Here is a 21,579-nt window from a genome sequence, read left to right as displayed (position 1 = left end):
GCGCGCGCCGCGGCGCCGTTCCCCGAGAGAACCGATTGGAGGGCGAGCACAATCCCCGCCCATCTCGCGCGGCGATTGGCCGCTCCGCGTGCCAATCATTCCGGCAGCACCGCCCTCCCCACGGCGTGCGCATGCGCGGTGCGGGAGGGCCGCCGGAGGTGAGCGGGGGCCGAGCGGGGCTGAGGGGTCGGGCCTGGTTCCGGCCCGTGGGGTTTTTAACCATATAAATTTCAGCCCTGGTTTCAAAAAGGGCTCTGTAAGTGGGTAGAGGTGATGAAACCCTTTAAATAAAGGCTCGTTCAGAACTAGCCAGAAGCGCTGCTGGTTTTTGTGCATGTATTCTTCATTTTAAAATGTCACTAACTTCTGTAGCGGCTGCCAATAAAAGTTTTCTTTTAATTATTTTTTTATTTCGAGAGTTATGTTCAAATTTTCTGTTTATTGCCAAGCGGCACTTTTTCACACACTGAAATATTTTCTTCTGAGTCAAATAAAGTATTTCAAGCATAACAGCATGTACGGTTTGAATTGCTTACCTAATACTGGAGACTGACACTTGTCAGGAGTAGGAGCTGACATTCCTCATTATCCATGAGGGAAATGCACACTTCAGGCATCCCTTTGTGCCTTTGGTAATAATATTGTGAATTCCTTGGCCTGGGAATAATCAGGTTCGCAGTGAGACTGTACAGGTCAGACTGCAGGACTGAAATAATCTTTTTCCTCTGTTGTTTTGGTTTTTTCTTTTTACATGTTTACTATTTCCCAAATGTTGGCAGGAGTATTCTTTTTACTGTTTTTCAGATCCCTTTCAAAATACTTTAAGAAACATAATTACATTGAGAACCAAAATTCTGTTCAGCATGATAAATATTTCCAGGCAAATGAAACCAGTTCAGATAACCTTGAAAATGAATCTGAACATTAAAATACTGCTCAATATGTGCAGCTAAAATAGCTCATCTTAAACAAGAATTCTCTTGGTAAACTGTTCTTTCCTATTCCATTCCAGGTTTGGTTGCAGAGAAGCCTTGTCCTGGTTTCTGTATGAATGTTCCAGGTTTATTTCACTTTGCATTCTCACTGAGAGCGGTGCAAGCACCACCATGGGCAGGGTGGGTTCTGAGGAAGCAGCAGCTCTCCCTGCCCAGCCTGCCCTTGCTTCAGGCAGCAAGGAAAAGGAACTCTCTGAATCTCCTTGAACTGAGTGAGGCAGAATTAGAAGAACAGTTTGTAAGAGGGGATGGCCCAGGAGGTCAGGCCACAAACAAGACAAACAACTGTGTTGTCCTGAAGCATATTCCATCTGGGATTGTGGTGAAGGTAATTGGGTTTTGTTTTATTGAGTCACAAACTGCATCAGGACTTCCAAGTCTCCTTTCAGAATGAAGCATAATCACAGTGCAGGTGGCATGAAGTTAATATTTATATATATATATTTATATTGTAAAGGGTCTCAGCAAGAAGCAATCTTGGCTGTCAGCAGATCAATAACCCTGAGGTCAGAGCTCCTTTTCCTGGCTTTGCCACCCAGTTACAGTTTTGTAGTTTCCAATTAAATTAATCTTCATTGTAGCTGTCACGTTCCTGTCCCTCATGTGAGTTAGAATCTCTTCCTTAGCACTCTGCAGATCCCTTTTAAGCATTTCTCTTACCTACTTCTTGTGGATAAATACCTTGAAATTAATCTTTGCTTCCTGTCACAAGGGGAAGACACAGTTAAGTTCAACTCAAGCAGCTTTCCTGGGTAAGATGGGAAGCATTAAAGATTAATGCAAAAGCCAGTCTGATGAGTTACAGTAGCAAATAATTATTAAAATATATCATCTGGATTTAAAAGTTGCAGCTGTTACTGGTGGGAGGATGCTCTTGGCTTGGGGAGGAGGGGATTTTCTTTAATGGTAGGAATGGATAGACTGAAAGGGAAAGCTGAAGAATAAACAGGTAAAAGTTTCAGTAAAAATGTTCTTTGTATTTCTTCAGTGTCATCAGACAAGGTCAGTGGAGAAGAACAGAAAGATTGCCAGAGAAATCCTGCAGGAAAAAGTTGACCTTTTCTACAAAGGAGAAGACAGTGATGTTTTTAAAGAGAAGAAAACATCAGAAAAGCAAAAGCAGGAGAAAAAAAGAAGAGCAAAGGAAAACCTAGAAAGGAAAAAGCTTTTTAAAGAGATGCAACAATTGGATAAGGAATAAATGTGAAATATTGCCTTGCCCTGGCAGGGTAAGAGAATTGTTTGTCATTAGACCCAAACACTTTTCCAGCTAACAAATGATGCAGGGCTTCATAAGCACAGCTGAAACCCCAGTGCTGACCTGCTGTTCCTGCAAAGCTGAGCAGATAAAAGCACTCATGTACTCCTGCTTCTCCCTGCCATCATCTCATTAATCACATCCAGCAATCACTTTTTCTGCCAGGTCCAGCAGATAAAGGAATCCTTGTTAAAGAGGAGCCATAAGCTTTCCACCATTGTTAGCACAGACCAAAAGAAATCAATAGATTTCCTCCTGTGCAGATGACACCTTGGGCTGCTTCCTGGGAGCTCCAGCACACGAGAACAGCACTGAAAGGTTCTCACTTCCCACCCTTACCCAGGCAGTGCCTTCAGACATAAATCCCTCACAAATGGGACCAGGTTTGGGTGCTGGTTGAACTGAGCTGCTGGAAGAGACACCAGTCACTGCTTCAGAGCTGAACAAGCCCTGTCCTGCTCAGCTCTGGGTAAAATTCACCCAGCAGCTTTCCAGAGCTTACCTGGAGTGGTGCTGAGCACTGGGGCACAGGGAGGGCCTGTGCAGGTCAGGGATGGTCACTCATGGCCCTCCAGTTCAGGGTAAAACTGAGTCATTACAGATAAAAAATGACCTCTGTTGGAAGCTGCCTCCCAAGGCAGCAGAGTCCAGTCCATCCAAGCTGGGAATTAATTAATTAGAGTTGTTTGTTATGTTTATGCTGTGCTGCAGTTCAGCTTGGCCGTGTTGGTGCCTTCACTCATTTTGACAGTTTCCCATTTTATAGGAACAAATGCAGCTGTGTTTCCTTTGTCACCATTCCTCTGAAGTGCATTTTTCCTGGTTTTATCCTGTTAACAATTCCAGCAGCTTAACCAGAACTTATCTTTCATTTTTGGACAGCACCCTCACCAGCTGCCACCACCTTTTGGCCTTCAACAAAGCCCCAAAGCCAGAGTGTGGATTTTGAAGGAACTTCACCTCCTTGTCCCAGAGACAGCTGTGCCCTGTGCCATGGATGGATGCTCCAGCAATCTGCAGGTCCCTTCCTTGTCCTTTCCTAAACTCCTGCATGAAGGTTAAATTTTCATCTGTTGGCAGCCCTTGCTCCTGGAGTATGAATCTGATTAAAGTGACTGTACATAGTTTTAATACAAACTGTTAATGAAAATAAGCTTTATTACGTCAAGTAATAAATACATACAAAGATGCAAATAACAGTTTTAGTAATTTATCCAGAATGTTCATTTTTCTTTTCTTTTTTTTTTTTTTTTTTTTTGCAAACTTTAAACTGAAATCTCCAGCCTTAATGTAGAAATTAGCTTTCCAGGACCTTGTTATTATTTAATAGGTTTCCCTATTTTCCATATAGCTCATGCACTTTAAGTGGACTTCAAAGCACTAACAGTCATGCAAATGTTTATGCAAAATGAACAAAAAAAGGAAAAATAAGAGAAGGGGAAGGTTATTTCTAAGCAGGGTCTATGCTGTATGACAAATTGTGACTTAGCAGACTACTAGGTACAGCATGCTATTCTGCATTTATTTAAAAAAATCCTTAGAGTTTATGTCAAACTTTGAAAGATTGACGTTTTGGGGATAAGTGAACATAGTCAAAGGAAAAACAAAAAACAGAATGAGGCTGTGGCTGGATAAGAAGAGAACTGAAATATAGCCTGGGAGAGAAAGAGCATTCCTCTGCATGCACTTCAGTTTCCATGTTTTAGAAACATTTTAGGGAGTTTTAATGTCTTTAGAAAATGCAAACCCTCAGTAAGGTGAAAAATCCTTGGGGTTTGTTTTTTTTCCCCATTCTTTAACTGTACATTTTTGCAAGGGCAAAACAAGAACGGTAAAACATTCAAAATAAAGGAGTTTGTGTGAATGTTTCCAGAGTCAAAAAGAAGAAGTGTTACTTTTTCTTCCCGGGGAGAAGGAGAGCCTGGCCCTGCAGCTGGGCTAGGACCTGGCGTTCCGCTCCGTCTCGGCCAGGCACTCCCGCACCAATCCTCTGGCGTGGATAATGCCTGCAAGAGAGTTGCTGGTTGAAATCATCCCATCCAAAGTGGTTTAAATCCCCCCACTCAGGCAGTGCACAGAAAGGTTGATGTGTGTGGGATCTCAGCACCTCAGGACTGAGGTGTCACTGAGAGCACCCTTGGGGGGCTCGGGAGTCCTGGAATGTTCCAGAAGTGTCTGGTGGCTGGACTTTGATCCTACACAGGAGACGACACCTGTATGAGGACAGGAGGGTTTCACCGGGGTGAATGGTGAAGGGATTGGTTAATTAGAGAGTGAAACACAGGGTTTAGGATTTCTGTACAGGGGGGTTTAGAGAAGTAAGATGGAGGAATTGGGGCGTGTCCTGTCCTTCTCTTCTTCTTCTTCTCTCCTCCATTTTCTGTGGTGATGGTGGCACTTTGGGATTGGTCATTACTAAAGTGCACTGGGCAATAAGGGTGAAAGGTATTGGGGAAAAATGATAAATATTGTACACGTAACTTTGGGTATAAAGATAGGTGACCGCCCGGAGGGCAGGGAGTGTGCTCATGGCTGGCTGCTGAGCAGAGCTCTGTCGGGCCGAGAGAAAATCTTTTAGATAAACAATTAATAAACACCGAGACCGAGAAAAGAACTGAAGCCTCTTCTGTTCCTTTGAAACGCGGGCTGCCCCAAGGCCACCCCGGGCCTTTCCAGGCCCTCCAAACAGCCGAAAACTGGACAGATGTGTTTCTGTGCCCAGCTGCCAAGGCTACCACAGCAGGCCCCAGCAGAGGGGACAGCCCTGGCTCCCCAAAGTGCCACTGAACAAATCTGCCTTCCCAAACTTGCATTGTAAACTGGGAAGGGACTAAACCAGGGATCAGAACACAGTCAGATTTGTAAGTCTGCAGTGGCAGGTAGATCTCAATGTGCAGCGTGGGCCTCCTTAAAATCAAAGATTTAAGGGGGAAAAAAAATCTTACCTACCAGTGAGTTATTTTGCCAGTGAAGTGAAACAAATTACAAAGTTACTTGGGGAGTCATTTTAGCAAGCTCTTAATGCCTTGGGATAGTTCTCTGGGAGGATGCATCAAAATCCAAGCCATCATAGTACTGTTAAAGACAAGTTGTGTCTCCCATGTAAAAATAAGAGATTTTTTTTTATGGTGTGTGCACAAAGTTACCCCCTAACACTGGCTCAGCTCCCAGTGTAAATCATCACATGCTGCTCTCATCTGATGGACGTAATGTGGAATTTTCCTCTACAAGTCCTGTTGCCTTGAGTTCCAGCAGTCTGGACTCTGGTTCATAATCCTGGAACTAAATGTGGATTGATGCTCACAGAGCTGCTGGAAGAACAGAGCTTGAGAGAGGTGTGAAAATGAGAGGTGGACAGATTTCCCTACAACAAAGGTTTTTATTTTGCTGACCAGGCAAGACAGAAGGTGATTTCTCTGCTCATCACGCTCCTTAACCAGGCAGAGGAAGGGCAGTAAGGCAACAGAAGGGGGTTGATCTCTAGAGATAAAGGTTTCTGTTTCTAGAAGGCTCCTAGCCCAGATGACAGCAGCTGCCTGCTGACCTGGGGAGTGCAAGGCTTGGCACAGGGTTCAGCTGCCCAGAGGGGGAAAGCTGCAGCTGTGGGATGCAGAAACATGAACTCAGAGCAGTGTGTTAGACCTGGATCTGGTGGCAGCATGCCCAGTTCATGCAGCAGAACTACTCTGAATAATGTAGAACACTGGGAATGGGGCCAGTTTTGGAGGTCAGTAGTGCTCAGAGCAGGCAGAGCTGGGGACAGGGACTTTATTCAGGGATAACTCCATGGCCACGGAGGCAGCAGTCACATGTTACCCTCAATCATTCTGCTCTCACACTTGCACATGCTCCTTCAGCCAGCAGGCTCCCAAAATGGAAAGAGAGGTACCTTTGTGGCCAAAAGGTGGCAGCAAAAAGTATTTATTCAGGATTTTGTGCAACAAAACACTGGCGAGTCACAGTGGCAGCACTGAATCTTAAACCTACCTTGTTGCAGGAGGCAGCAAAGCAACTTTTTCCTCACTGAACTAAACCATCCAGCCCAGAGCACATCTGCATCTCTCTCAGCCTCTCTCAAGCTGTCCCCATTAGCCTGTTGCCATTCATGATCTATTAATACTGACTCAGGCAATGCAATAAAGAAAGACTCCAGCAACATTGATTTTAGCTGGGCCAGATTCCACTTACCACTCATCAGCAGACTTTATTGCATCCTTTCCCAGAACAGCTACTAGTCATTTTATTGCATGTCATGGCAGATATATTGCTCTTCCATAATGGCTGAGCCTTAAATAAAGCTTTGTAGTCCGGGGTAAGTGTAAGGGGGATTTGCAAGGTGCTGAACTTAGTCTGTTACAATAACATTCCCATTGAATGCATGAGCCAATCTCATCACAAGGACCACAGGAAGGGAGGAAAAGTGAGCCTGTCATGCTAGAGAAGGAGAGAACTGCCAGTACAACTGCTGTCTGTGCCCTTCAGGGTCATTTCAGGAGCTGGAGCAGAGGAATGTCCCACGTCTGCTCCTTCAGAACTGTCCCTGCAGAGGACAATGCCAGGCTGATGTCAGCGCTGGGACATGCAGGGGTTTCTTTTACACTCCAAGGAAAGGGCTTTATTACCCCTTTTAGCTGACAAAGCAAAGCTGGAGACACTCATCAGCCAGCCCTAAAAGCTGCTCTGTCCCTTTCTAGTGGACTTTTAATGACATGCACTTGACAGGAGGTGACAGAGCCTAAGCAGCCCCACTCTCCTCTGCACAGAGCTCTGCTCATGTTTGACATCTCAGCCTGAACAGCCTCCCCTAACACCTTTTTGGGGGTTTTTTTGTAGCTTTTTTCTCCTCCAGCCTCAGTGAGAACCACCACAGTGCTGTATTTCTTTAGGAAAATGCACTTCAGTGAAGATTCCTGGGCCAAGCAGATGGGAGATGTGTATGAGATGCAAACAGGGCTTGGCTGTGGATTTTGGGGAGTGGGGAGAAAAGGGAATTGAAAGGACAAGAAAATCACAGGAGCCTGAAAGAATGTATCCATAAAACGTTCTACGATACAAATGATTTGAATTTGATTTTGAATTATTGTTAACTGAAACTCCCTGTATGCATAAGACACTTTTTGTCACTGTTTATCTATCAAATTCTGCTCAGACAGAGCATCCCAAGGTTTCAGTTGCTGGCTAATACTCCCACTTTCAGCAGGAGCTCAAGTTGTCTCTCTTCAAAGGAAACAGTTGTCATTAAGCTGTATACAAGCAGTCAGTGCACAAGTGGATAGAAAATTATTATTTTTTAAAAGAAGTCCAAAAGTTACCTCTTTTTAGCCTCTCCATGGCACTTTTACTCCCAGCATACGTAGGTCTAATCTCTTTTCCTAATTCTTCTATGATAGCTAGAAGTTCTGCATATTTGCTCTGTGGTACTTGACTGCTGCTGGTGCCCTGCAGTTGAAAGTAGATTAATCTCAGTCAAATACTGTAAAAACAAAACAATTGCAAGAAACAGCAAGTGGAAGTTTATGGAAGACGAGAAATTGCCCTGTAAATCACTTTTTAAAAGAACAAAATTTCAGGATTCTTAAATAAACATTATTTTTTTTAATTGCTGCTACAGTTGGACACAATTCTGTGTGCCCTTCAAAAACTGGGATCAACTGTGAGGATGCAGCTGCAAGCCTTGGACTTTGGGTGAAGCAAAGTTAAAACAGTCCTGCAAAACCAGCAAACCTGGAACTGCTTACCTAACCCTGTTTCTGGTTTTTCAGTGTTTCAGGGTGTATTTTGTGGAGAAATTCACCAGGTGGGGAGATTGAGAAGATAAAACTGAACAGAAATATTGAGCTTTTAACAAATAACTTTAAAACACATAAGTGCCCTTACAGAACATAATTCAAGACATTCCTCTGACTCAGACAGGACAGGACTAGCAGTTAATTAGGAACCAACCTCACTCAGCACTCAGCTTAGCCTAATTTGATCCCCAGACATGTGCAAGGAAGCAGTCTGCCATTTGGGTTTGATTTCAGGCCTTGCAGGGAGGGAGGAGCACCTCAGATTACAGGCCACAATCCCTGCCACCGTGCAAAGGCAGGGTCAGAGATCTGATGAAAGGAAAAGCAGCAGAGCTGTACCTGCATCCCTTGTGTGTAGCCTAGGGATGGGGGGCCGTAGTCGTTGATGAGCTGTCTGTACTGTGCTGATGTTGCCATGCTTGTGGAGGGAGAGTGAACACCCCCAGCTGCAGAGAGAAAAGAGAGAAAAAAACCCCAAAAACCTGTTATTACCTAAAGATTAATTAGTCTGCAACACTGGGACACATTTTAATCACTTCTTCCTAAAGCTGTGACCTCTCGCCTTTGCCTGAGATCACTAATGACATTTCTGAGTGGCACTGCTAGGAAGAGAATGGCTGAATTAATGCTTCTCTCATGTTTGATGAACACTTGGAAACAGCACAGCCTGCAGCATTATCAGTGCAAATTGTTTGCCTAAAAGTGAAGCAGAGTGCAGCATGACAGGTTGTTCTGCCTAGACAAACTGCAAGTATTAAGGAGCCCTATTTTTGCATATATACATTCCACACAGATGAGTCTAATGTGCCAGGCTATTTTTACTTTTTCAGTGCAAGTTATCTGAAAGTAATTTTGCAACTCAAAGTGTCATCACATGGTCAAAGCAAGTTACCCTCAGTACTATTTTCAGCCAATGCCAAAACTATTCCTGGGGAACAGTCAGTTGTGGTACATCAGATCTGCTGCTCATTGTGTGACATGGGAGGCGAGGAGTGCTACCATTATTCCTCTTTGTGTGATATCAAACATTTTTAGCCAGTCAAATTGTGCTGTATAAGTAGATCAAAGGGAAAATAACATCACTTTGTGTTATGGTTACTTTTTCTAAAGTTATAAAAGATTATATTCACATCTAATGAGTTTTGAGTCAGTTAGGAGCTGCAGAAACAGACTCTAATGTCATCACTGACAAACTGCTCCAGAAATGAGCAATCACAACACTTTCTCCCCCTTGTCCTGCAATGATAAGAATTTAAGTTTGAGAAACAACAGTTTGATTTTTTTTTAAGGGGTTTAATTATACTGCCCACTTCACAAGTGTGCTAAAAACCAGCTGGTTTTGCACTTGGGATCAAGGGAGCAGCACAGCACTGAACTTCTTCACTCTTGCAGCCCAAGTGCCCTTGCAGCCATGGATGCTGCTGCCTTTGCCTGTGGGCACAGACACAGACTGCCTGCTGTCTGCAAATATCTCCCCCCTACAAACTCCTTTGCTGAAAATTCCCAACTGTCTTTCAGATGAGGAACAGATCTCATTTACCAGCCTTCATTTAAATCTAAATTAAACTGATGCTAAAAGTCACTGGGGCTCAGAACTATGTAAATCTCTGGCTTTGTTTTAAAGTTGCAAATTACTTCATTCCTATTTTCCCCTCTCTACAAAAAGAAAGGGCCAGCAGTTACTCTGTAAAAAGCTCTGCTGAACATAGTGGAACAGACTCTTGTCCTCAGATGGGAAATCTCTTTCCAGTTCAGAGTTATCACAGGATATCACTCATTACAAGAAGAGAGCATGGTCTTAATTTTTACTAGTTAACAAGATGTGAAATCCCAAAAAGGCAAACTGGGCTGGTCACTAGGTCACAAAGTTTCTCTTTGTCTTTAACAAAGCTGCTAAATTCTATGTCATTACAACCTGCAGTTTCATCACTGAGGGTTCACATGGAGCTAATTTTGCTTAAGCATAGTAAACCCCCCAAAAAACAACACAGCCATAGAGTAGGGCACTGTAGGAACAGCACAGTTGTCAGCCACTCTCTCAATTAGTTCTTCACATTATCACCTCAAAATACATGCACAAGTGTAAGATCTCTCCATGTGAAACTCAGTACTTCAAGTCCAGATGACTGAATTTCAACAATTACCAAACATGACACAACAGCAAACCGCATCTCTTTTCCAAGGACTTCAAAATGCTTCAAAAACATTAATGAGCCCCTTGTGCTGCAAGGTAAGAAGGTTTAATTACCTCAATTAAGCAGAGAAAGGCTTAAGTGATTTTTCCTCACGTACAATAAAACAAAAGAGCCATCCTGCAAAGACTTGTCTCTGAACTGTTGTTGCAAGCAGTCACATCCAGGAGCTGGGAGCTCCAAACTGGATGTGGACAAGGCAGGGACTCCCAGGGCCAGGCTCAAGAACACCGAGCAAAACTGAGCTGCAGCCCATGAAAAACTCAGAGCAACTTACTGATCCCATATGGGTCAATAAAAACAAATTGGTTAAAGATATATATCAGGAGATGGTGGGCATTGGAACAGGGGTCACAGCACTAAGCCTGGTTTGGGAAACATTTGGAAAATGCTCTCAGGCACATGCTGTGAGTCTCAGGGTGTCCTGGCTGATGGGTCCCTTCCATCTCAGCACATTCTGTGCTATCACAGCACACACAATTCAGAGATTGTTTCACATTCTGTCCATTTTAGCAGTGACACACACTTGCTCTGCAGGAGATAACCGGGGGAACCCAGTAGACACCAAACCTCAACAAAACGAGTTGCTGAGAAAATTTCCGGTGAACACACGGGCTGATCATGTGTGGGTGAACTAGACAAAGGGCAAGGAGGTGCACGGGAGGGCACACCAGGCACACAGGTGCTCGGATGCACACGGATCACAAGATGCACACAGTGCACAGGGGCCACAGGCACAAGGATGCAACGCGCCAGGACCAACGGTTCAGGATGACACAGGACCACACAGATGCACCAGATGCCACAGGGATGCACACACAGGATGACAGGGATGCACACACAGGATGCAACAGGGGTGCACACAGGATGCACTCCAGGATGCACAGAGCAGATGCACACAGGATGCCCAGGATGCAACACAGAGATTCACACAGGGATGCACACACAGGGATGCACACAGGGATGCACACAGGGATGCACACAGGGATGCACACAGGGATGCACACACAGGGATGCACACAGGGATGCACACACAGGGATGCACACAGGGATGCACACAGGGATGCACACAGGGATGCACACACAGGGATGCACACACAGGGATGCACACACAGGGATGCACACACAGGGATGCACACACAGGGATGCACACACAGGGTGCAACGGAGCAAGGGATGCACAACAGGGATGCACACAGGGATGCACACAGGGATGCACACCAGGACCAGGGATGCACACACAGGGATGCACACGAGGGATGCACACAGGGATGCACACACAGGGATGCACACAGGGATGCACACAGGGATGCACACAGGGATACACACACAGGGATGCTCAGAGCAGGGATGCACACAGGAGGGATGCACACACAGGGATGCACACAGGGACGCACACAGGGATGCACACACAGGGATGCACACAGGGATGCACACACAGGGATGCACACAGGGATGCACACACAGGGATGCACACACAGGGATGCACACAGCAGGGATGCACACAGGGATGCACACAGGGATGCACACAGGAGAGCACACAGGGATCACACAGGATGCACACAGGGAGCACACAGGGACGCACACAGGGATGACACAGGGATGCACACATACAGGGATGCACACAGAGGATGCACACAGGGATGCACACACAGGGATGCTCAGAGCAGGGACGCACACACAGGGATGCTCAGAGCAGGGACGCACACAGGGATGCTCAGAGCAGGGACGCACACAGCAGCGGCGCGGCCGGGGCGCTGCAGAGCGCGCTGCAGACACTAGAGGCCATCTGAGAGCGCCGGGCCCTGCCAAGTGACAGAGCCTGGTAACCATGGTGAGTTTACCCGTTTCTTTGCAGTCTGCATCAAAAATGTAATAAGACATAATGCCATGCGCCGACCACTTTATCAGCAGCAGCAGCAGGCCCGGAGAACAAAGGAAAGGATTTGGCTTGGCCGCGGTACCAGCCTCCATGCAGCCATGGCAGAAGTTGTGCCAGTCAAACTCGGCTGGAGGGGGGGAAAAAAGGAAAAATCCTTGGTTTCACCTCAATTTTAAATGATGCGATCATGAAAATGAAATTAATTGGGGGGGTGGGGGGTATTAGTATCTCACAGGGCAACAAGCTTTTTGACCTATCACTCTGTATGTTAATCTCAGGGAGAAGCCCTGGGTCTTGCATGACTATTACTCAATTAACCCAAAATTCATCTGCATGTCTGAGCAGTCTGTGTATCTCGGATTTAAAAAAATAAAAAAAACCCACCAGATATTGCTATTATAGTTAGAAATTAGGCCAGGAAGTCTCACAGTCAATACCCAGTCAAAAATCGGTGTGATGATTAGGTATTCACTAGAGAGAAAAAGGAGGGGGGATCTAAATTGAGGCTTGCTCTCTCCAACGTTAAAATGACAATGGAGACAGTTAAGAACTGACAGAATGGAAAGGGAGTGTGCTTGGTGCTGAATTTCAGTGGCACCCTGTATCACATCCCAAACTGTCTTAGTGCTTGCTGCTGTTTAAAACCTAAATTAATACACACACTTTCCTCCCCTCACTTTCCCAATTAAATGTACACAAAACCTTGTAGATCCCCACTTATTCTAGAGCAAACAATGTCTTTTATTTCTGTATTCCAGCAGAAGACTGCCACAAGCATTTTTCCCCACAAAAATATAGTGATTTTCTTGTTAATTGATATTAATCTTTATTAATTATGGGGGGTACAGCAAACAGAAACGAGATTTTAGTATCAAAATCTCTTCCTTCCAGCAGTCTCTCTCAGCCCAAATTAACACCCTGAGAGACAAAGGATCTCAAATCAATCTTTGTTTGCCTAAACTCCTGCTGACCAGGAACCTTCTCATTAATTCCTGACAGGTTTGTAGGGATCCCTTCAGCTCCAAGCCTGAGCAATGATGACCAATTTGCTGCTTCAAGTTTTAATTCTTAATTCTACTGCTGCTGCTTGCTGGAAAAATAACAGGGAAGGCAGCTTGCTGAGCACCCTGAAAGAAGCAGCAGGAACACTTGGGTGCACTCACCTGATCCACTCTGGCAGATGCCAAAGCATCCACACAGCTCTGCTACCCCTGTTCCACAGGCAGCAAAGGAAAACCAGGAACAGCCACACAACTCACTGAGTTACTCGTGTAGGACTGACTTAGAGAAGCCAAGGGCCAATCCCACTGGATCTGTGCTTCCCAACCCCACTGCATGTGTGCTTCCCAATCCCATGGATGTGTGCTTCCCAACCCCATGGATGTGTGCTTCCCAATCCCATGGATGTGTGCTTCCCAATCCCATGCATGTGTGCTTCCCAATCCCCCTGCATGTGTGCTTCCCAATCCCATGCATGTGTGCTTCCCAGTCCCATGGATGTGTGCTTCCCAACCCCATGGATGTGTGCTTCCCAACCCCACTGCATGTGTGCTTCCCAATCCCATGCATGTGTGCTTCCCAATCCCACTGCATGTGTGCTTCCCAATCCCATGGATGTGTGCTTCCCAACCCCACTGCATGTGTGCTTCCCAGTCCCATGGATGTGTGCTTCCCAATCCCACTGCATGTGTGCTTCCCAATCCCATGGATGTGTGCTTCCCAACCCCATGGATGTGTGCTTCCCAATCCCCCTGCATGTGTGCTTCCCAATCCCCCTGCATGTGTGCTTCCCAATCCCATGGATGTGTGCTTCCCAATCCCACTGGATCTGTGCTTCCCAATCCCCCTGCATGTGTGCTTCCAACCCCATGCTGTTGCTCCCACCATGGATGTGTGCTTCCCAACCCCATGGATGTGTGCTTCCCAATCCCATGGATGTGTGCTTCCCAATCCCCCTGCATGTGTGCTTCTCTTCTGCCCTGTCCTTTGTAAGGCCCTATAAAACCACATTTTACAGACATTTTCCACACACAAACACAGGAGCATGTAGAGGAGATGCCTGCAGCCTGGACTTTATCCATGTACGTGGTGCAGTCAGTGGAATCTCAACAGTTCTCCCTCTGTTTCACAAACCCTCAAGCTGAGGCTGTTTGAAACATCAGGGCTGCTGCCATTTCAGTGGCTCGTGGTCACCACAACTCCAGGGCCCAGTGCTGGAGGTCGCTGCCTCTGGCACACCCTGCAGGATCTCCTCATGGAGTCCTGACCATAAGGGCTACCAGACAACGAGGCTGGTACTGAGAGGATACAAATTCTTCTGTCCTAAACTTTGCAAGAAAACTCATGAGAAATGCTCCTGAAGCTGCTTTGCCAACACTCACCGTGAGGCATCCTGGAGCACCAGGGGAGAGGTAACAGCTTCACCCAGCACAGCTATTTCTGCAGTGCTGAACACAGCTGCAGTGTTTTGGCTGGCTACAGGAATATTTTACTCCTTAGCCCTCTATACTCTTTGGTTTGAGTTCAACAAGAGCTCCTTGCCATCCATGGGACACCACATGCATGTCTACACAAGTGGATCCATGCACAGCCAAGCCACACACTGAATTCTAACAGCAGCTGCCAACCCAGAGCTCAAACAGAGCCCCCACTCCCCCCAACCTCCCCATAATTTTTTAAATTTAAAATAATGGACCCTGTTCTCATTTGCACAAACCATTCCTTATAGCACTAGCTATAAAAATTATATTTTCACCCACTATTTCTCCCTTGAACAGCCCTTGTGGAAGGAACAGACCTTTCTTTGAATAAAACTATTTCCTTTTAAAAAAACGCAGTGCGCAGACACATAAATATGTTCTCAAGAAGTAGGACATTCTTTATCCTAACAGCCAGAGGCCTTGCTCTTTTGATCTGTCACACTCTGGGCCTTTCCTCTGCTACTCTTGTGCTATTTAATCTTTCCATGTGGATAACGGTCATGGTTTATGTCTGCTCTTCCTGCCCTCCTGTCTCTTTCTTTATCAGGAAAACTAAAGCCAGTCCCTCGACTCCCCACCATTCTTCTTTTCTTGCTTAAGCTATTCCTACACCAGCAAGTTATTTGGCACCACAAGGAACAGATCAAGAGATTAAAGCATTTGGTATGTGCACACCACATGTAGTTGGCCTAAGGGGGTATGACTTAAGGTTAGATTTGAGTCTGATCCCCCAGACTGGGAGGGCATGGTTCAAAGCTGTGCCATCCTTGGTTTGGATCCCTGTGTTCCCCTTGCAAGGGATGGAGCATCCGTGTGGCACAACTGGAGCAGAGCTTCTGGGCCACTTTTATCCAGCAGGAATCCAGTTAGCCTGAACCCAAACCAGTCTGCAGCAAACCAAGGTGCTGGGTGGGGACCGTGGAGATTGGCTGACTGAAAACCACACTGTGCAAACTGCTCTCAACAAAACACTCAGGGAGGCAAAGCCAAAAATGCCCGTTTTCTAAATGCCCAAACAAGTCCGCTTGAAAACTGCTAATTCTGAAACATGTTTAGAGAGCTTCTTTTTGCATCATACTTAACTTCACACGGATTTCAAGAGATCAGGGATCCAGCAGATTTCAGTCTGGATTGGAGAGGGCAGCATATTTCCTAGAAATTATCCCCCCTGCTAAGGCACAAACACTTTGCTCTCTGTTCTGCCTACAAAGAGTATTCTTTCCAGTACTCCCACTCCAAAAACAACCTCTCAATATGGTCAACAATATCAAACAGAAGCTGTCTCTGTAAAGGGCGACAAGCAAGCCATGTGCTCCAGCAAGTCTGCAGTGCAGTGCTGAGAACAGAAGGGCCGGCCTCGTGTGCTGGTATCCTTTCTCAGGACTGAGTGGAACTGGTCTCTCCAGCTGCCAGCTGCAGCCCCAGACAGGGAAATGCTTTTCATTTCACCTCCCAGTGAGAATTTGCACTTTTCACAAGAAACTTGTGGTTGCTGCAAGGTTTGGCAGGTGCACTGGGAGCCCCTTTGGTCCTCAGCTCCAGCAGCACTTGTTGTACAAGGCCACGACTTGTTCATGTGGAGCCAAGACACAGCTCTTTCCCTTGTCACTGTCAGCTGCAATTGGTGTTTCCAGACCCTACAGATGACAGCTTTTAACCTTTTTACACGAACGGGACTTTGTCTCAAAACCTGACATTTCTGCAGGAATGAGAATGAAAGTAAAGGAAAATCCCAAGCTGTCTCTGCTAGCTTCTGTATCTTGAAACACATTTTCTCTGACCTGTGCTTAGTCTAAACAAAATAGGAATGCTGGTGAATATCCACTGAGCCAGAAAACACATGAAAACATGGCGAAAAACAAACTACAGACCTATTCACAGCTGGTGTAAGTGTCAAGTTCAGCTTAAGTCAATGGAGATGCTCTACTTCACCTCAGCTCAGCAGCTGGTCCCTTACAGAGAAATAGTCAAACAATATGAAACACAAGACAGATGAGGAGGAAACAGCACTTCCCAGGAATCAGTAGGATAAGCAAGAGAAGACAAACAAATCAAAACATGGTTGTTACAAAAGGTAACAGAGGCTCCCCTGGGACACTGCAGGGTCAGGTGAGGCTGGGCAGGTAGAGCCACTGCAGGTCCCCAATAGAGCTCATTTACAGCCCAGGCAGGAGATAATGGGGCTCCCCAAGCACAGGCAGCTTGGAATTGAAAGCTTGGGGTACTCCATGCAGGAACACAATTCCCTGAGCACAGGACCTCCAGGAAGGTAACTTCAGAAAAAATTTGGATAAAACACCGCAAGCCTGACTGCAGCCACCCTGGGCCAAGTGTCAGCACTGACCTGGGCAGCAGGGAAGAGGAGCAGGCACTGAATTCTGCTGTGACAACACATTCTCCTTCCCTCAGCCTGGTGTAAGGCAGAGGAGTCAGCACCCAGATGCTTCCAGCATCCTGAGTCACTTGTGGAGCAGCTGCATTTTCCTCACCCGCAGTCATCCCCAGATCTGCCGACAACCCACAGAGGTTTCCTCCCCGTATTTCCTCCCACACATCCAGCTCCTCTCCCTCTGGACTTCAGTCCAGGACTGGATTCCCAAAGCATGCTCCCATGCAAGAACAGAGCCCAGGCACCCACCAACCACAACTGCTTCATCTTAAACTGATGTGCAGTTTAGGAATAATTTTGCAGAGTGGCTACTCTGAGCCTCAACTTGAGAGGAGTTTGCTCTGCAGCAAGGACGCGGCTCCAAGAGCTGAGTCGACACTGCCTTCCCAAATACTCCTGCACCAGAAGCCCTGCACTGCAGGGAAGCAGCATTACCTCCCAGAGGAAAATCCCTGTGAGATCCACAGCTGCCCAGAGCCCTCCGTCGGCCGAGACCAAAATATTCAGCATTCATATAGAGAGGTTTCTGCAGGGCTGATTTCAGGCCAAAAGGGACAGATTTCCTGTTTTCCTCTCCTCTGCAGGACGGTGGGGGGGTGGGGGGTGGGGGTCCTTCACCCCAGTTTTGGAAGCAAACCCAGGATTTATCCTCCTGGCTGGGGGGCATTTAATTTAGGCACAATAGAGAAGCAATCTCCTCCAAATCAGAATTAAGCTCCAGAAAGGAGGGGGCCATTTGCAGTCGTATCACTCTGAATGCGATATGTGCAACTGCAAGGACTGCTTTGTCTAAGTCCCTTGGCCTTAGGCCACGGTGCTGGCAATACCACTAGCTAGAGGAAGAGCTGGTGCGTGAGGATAATGGCAGAAGACAGGGAGGGAAGAGAGAGCCCATTTTGGATTCAGAGGAGGACGTTCTTTCATTGAAAAGATTCTGGGGGTGTTGAGGATGATCCGAACTCAGAAGAGAGGACAACTTAGACAAGAATAGTTCCAGCATGACAGCAAACTGCTGCTAACTTGCCGATACAAGGGGAAAAGGAGGGTGGGAGAGAAGGGGAAGATAAAACTGCATGAAAGAATCCAAAGCCCTGATCGCAGCCGGAGCGTTGTGAAGCGCAGACACGGCAGCGAGAGGGCTGGAGACAGAAACTTCACCGCTCGGCTCGCATTGTGCGCGGCATGTCTGAGCCGGGATTTTGCGGTCCCTGCTCGCAGAGCAGCCAGACTCGGATCCCCTCCACTGCATGACCTAATCCCCACCCCTCACCCACCATCGCAAAATACCACCTTTGTTTTCCCTGCAATTTTACGGCTGTTCCGGAGAGCAAGGCACAGGTTCTCGTGGGAGCCGGCAGGAGAACGGTTTCCCTTTGCTGGGCTTTGTTTTGTTTCTTTTTTATTAATTTTTTTTTCCCTCCCTCCGGTGACACTTCTGCTTTTTGTCACAAACCCTCGGCACATCCCCTGCTCCCTGACCCTTCCGCAGAGCAGCACTCGAGCCCCGCGGTGCTCCCCACACACGAGCCCGGCTCCCCGAGCCTTTGCACCCTCGCAGCCCCACCGAGCTCAGCCCCATGCAGGATCGCGGTGGCACCGCCACCTCGGCTCATCCACCAGCTGGTGACGAGTCCTTGCAGTAAAATATGATTGCTGCTCTCCCGGTAGCTAGAGCAGGGATGCATCCCGGAGATCTCTTTCGCTCCTCAGCTTCCCAGGATCACAACCGCTAACGGTGCTGTAAAAATCACCCAGGCACATTTCACTCCCTCCTAAACCCAACTCCAAAACTTTTTCTCAGGGAAAAAATAAAAAATCAGCCGGATTTGTGGCTGTCTGATGCCAGTCCTGCAGCCTGGGCTGCGGGGATGGGAGACGAATACGAATTTTTTTAAGTCAGAACCAACTTCTCCATTTTGGTGCTGTTTAATTGGAGCCGACGAGCACAGATTAGCGAGATCCCTTCCAAATATCCCACAGCGAAGCAATTGCTGCTGCGGCTTTGTTCAGGCTGCACCGACTCACACACGGAGACCCCATGTACGGCAGCACCGCAGCACCGGCAAAAACCCGCCGGCTGATGCCCTCGGAAATCGGGGAGAGAAAAACGGGGGAAAGTACTTTAAAAAAGAAGGAAAAAAATAAAGGCAAAAAGTTAACGCTGTCAAGGAAACTTTTTAAAGAGGAAAGTTGGAAGGACTCCTGCACAAATCCATGGATGAGGAGTGATTTTTAAGCAGGAGTTTTTTAAGAAATAGTGCAATCCCTGCGCGCCCCCCCATCCCCAAAAAGTCTCCGGCGAGCGGAGCGGCTCCTCCGCTCGGGATGCGGCGGAGACTCCGACGGGGCAGCGCTGACCGAGGGTGGCCCCGAGGCGCCGGCGGTGCCTCGTTCGGCGGAGCTCCGGGCTCCGGGGCTCCCCTCCGGCCCGCGGAGCGCGGCCCGGGGCGGCCCCGCCGCCGGAGGAGGCGTGAGGCGAGGCGAGGCGCGGGGCGAGCGGCCGCACTTGCGGCGTCCCGCCAGCAGCGGTCCTCGCTGAGGCGCCGCCGGAATATTCCTGATCCAGATCAATCAGCCGCCCCGGGGAGCCGAGCATGGAGGAAACCCGGCGGCCGGAGCCCCGGAGCGGCGGCGGCGGCGGCGGCGCGGGGCCGGGCGGGCGCGGTGCCCGGCGCGGGGGCGGCGCGGAGCGGGGCTGGCGGCGCCGGCCGGCGGGCGGGCGGGCGCGGGTAATGGCGGCGCGGAGCCGCTGCCCCGCCATACCGGACTGGGCACAAACTCGAGTCCGGGGCTTCCCCCAGGTGCCGGTGCGGCACCCGCCGCTCGCCTCCCAAACTTGCCACCCAGTTGCCGCCGCGGACTTACCCGGGTTGAGGGGAGTCCCGGGGATGTGGGCGTTCAAGTTGGGCTTGTAAGACATTCCCAGAGACATGGCCAGCGGGAGGAGGAGAAGCGTCCTGAAATTCAGCGAAGCGTCTCCGTGTCTCCCAGACACTTTGGGTTGTTTACAGCAGTAGCAGCACCGGCAAATATGGCCGTCAGTTATATTGACACCCACAATGCAATATATCATCCATACATCATGAGGAGACGCGGATCCAAAAACTTTGGGGGAGAGCCGGCAGCCACCCGCCGCGGCCGCCCGGCGCCCCGCGCACGGCGGCGCGGAGGGCGGGGGCGCGGCGGGCGGGGGCGCGGCGGGGGTGCGCGGCCATCCCCTCACAGACAATGGAGCTCCCCTCAGGGACCGCCGGCAGGCAGCGGGGCGGGCGGGCGGCGGCGGCGGCGCGGAGCCCGGCGGTGGCGCGGGGGGGGCTGTTTTAATTAACTTCGGAAAGTTTTGGCACAAGTTGCGGGTCTGGCCGGGCCGTGCCCGCGGCGGGGCGGGCGGCGGCCCCTGCCAGCCCCCGAGGCCCTCAGGGCGGCCCGCGCGCCGCCGCCTTCCCGCCTCCCCCTCACCTCAGGCCGGGCGTTCACCCCGCGTTCACCCCCCCACCGCCAATCTCATGGAAAATACCTGTTGATAATTATAAAATAAAAGATTTTTTTTTTCTCTCACCCGCCCCCCTAGATGCCGCCAAGAAAAAAAAAAAAAAAGCCCTTTATTTCTTTTTTTATTTTTTTTTCTAAACCACTAGTTCTCTCCGCTTGAAGGTGGAAGGTTAATGTGGATTGCAGCTTCTGAGGGACTAAAAAAAATATGGATCTCGTTGACAATTGGCACATTTTCTGCTCGCAAGCAGCAGTAAAACTTCCCCACCAAATTTTTTTTTTAAATCAGGTTAAATGATGAAGCTTTCCAGCATGCGCCTGCCATCAGAACTCATCCTTTTCACTGCAAGATATTCAGGTTTGCTCTTTCTGTTAATTCATATGAAATACACTCGAAAATTTTTCCAGATTTATCCCAACAAAGCTGCCTGGGATCTGGACAATCTCTCATTAGGTGCACAGCCTGAGACCCGCCCCACATCAGACCCCCAGGTACATTTTACCAGCAGGCACTCTGAGATCTGATAGTTTTACTGCATGTGCTACTTAATGTCCATCCATGGCCTCACACTGCTCCTAATGGCAGCGCCAGCAAACAGGAGAGCCTGATTCTGCTTCTTGGAATGGGGGCACACTCCTGGTCAGGGGCACTGACCCAGGCCCAGAGTGGCCGGGCCTGCAGAGGGAAGCAGGTAACACCTCCATCACAGAGACACGGAGCAATCAGATGATTTCCTCTGCATAAAGGAGAATTGAGGAAGAATGGGAAAAGAGGAACAGCCTTTGAGCCCCCAGCTCATGCCCTGCTGCCTGTGCACTGCATGAAAGAAACATCTGAAAACTCTGACTGGTCCCAGATGAAACACCATTGTATTTTATTTCCACACCAAATACTTGACTCCAGTGATCCTGGTGAATTCCAGACTGACACTGACTGTCCTTACAACTGATCCATGCTCTGGTCTGTTAGAGAGGGGTCCTGAGAGCCCCAGGCTCAGAATTACACGCTCAGGGACAGTAGTTTCACACTGGTGCTTGTGATTACAACTGTGTAATTCTTCTTAGAGCCCTGAAAGGCTGCACTGGTAAACCCTCACCGTGTG

At 48.2% G+C, this 21,579-nt stretch overlaps 2 protein-coding genes across 3 annotated transcripts; one reads left to right on the top strand and one right to left on the bottom strand.

Annotated features, from left to right (window-relative positions):
• Positions 1-126: 126 nt before the first annotated feature.
• On the top strand, positions 127-3,449 carry MTRFR (mitochondrial translation release factor in rescue). The gene is made up of 4 exons (XM_064727062.1): positions 127-158; positions 1,013-1,323; positions 1,984-2,224; positions 3,136-3,449. The coding sequence occupies exons 2-3, from the start codon at positions 1,048-1,050 to the stop codon at positions 2,194-2,196; spliced, it is 489 nt and encodes a 162-aa protein (XP_064583132.1). The 5' UTR covers positions 127-158; positions 1,013-1,047; the 3' UTR covers positions 2,197-2,224; positions 3,136-3,449.
• On the bottom strand, positions 3,389-20,162 carry CDK2AP1 (cyclin dependent kinase 2 associated protein 1). 2 transcript variants are annotated; one of them, XM_064727061.1, is made up of 4 exons: positions 19,850-20,162; positions 8,382-8,488; positions 7,566-7,692; positions 3,389-4,259 (listed from the first exon to the last, which is right to left on the bottom strand). In XM_064727061.1, exons 1-4 carry the CDS (start codon positions 20,055-20,057, stop codon positions 4,192-4,194), a joined length of 510 nt encoding a protein of 169 aa, XP_064583131.1. In that variant the 5' UTR covers positions 20,058-20,162; the 3' UTR covers positions 3,389-4,191. The 2 variants fall into 2 exon arrangements, with proteins under 2 accessions (XP_064583131.1, XP_064583130.1); XM_064727060.1 differs by lacking the exon at positions 19,850-20,162 and adding an exon at positions 17,420-17,535.
• Positions 20,163-21,579: the final 1,417 nt, after the last annotated feature.

Source organism: Zonotrichia leucophrys, chromosome 15, assembly GCF_028769735.1.
Source record: "Zonotrichia leucophrys gambelii isolate GWCS_2022_RI chromosome 15, RI_Zleu_2.0, whole genome shotgun sequence".
In the NCBI taxonomy this organism is placed as follows: domain Eukaryota; kingdom Metazoa; phylum Chordata; class Aves; order Passeriformes; family Passerellidae; genus Zonotrichia; species Zonotrichia leucophrys.
This window is presented reverse-complemented; position numbering and strand designations above follow the sequence as displayed.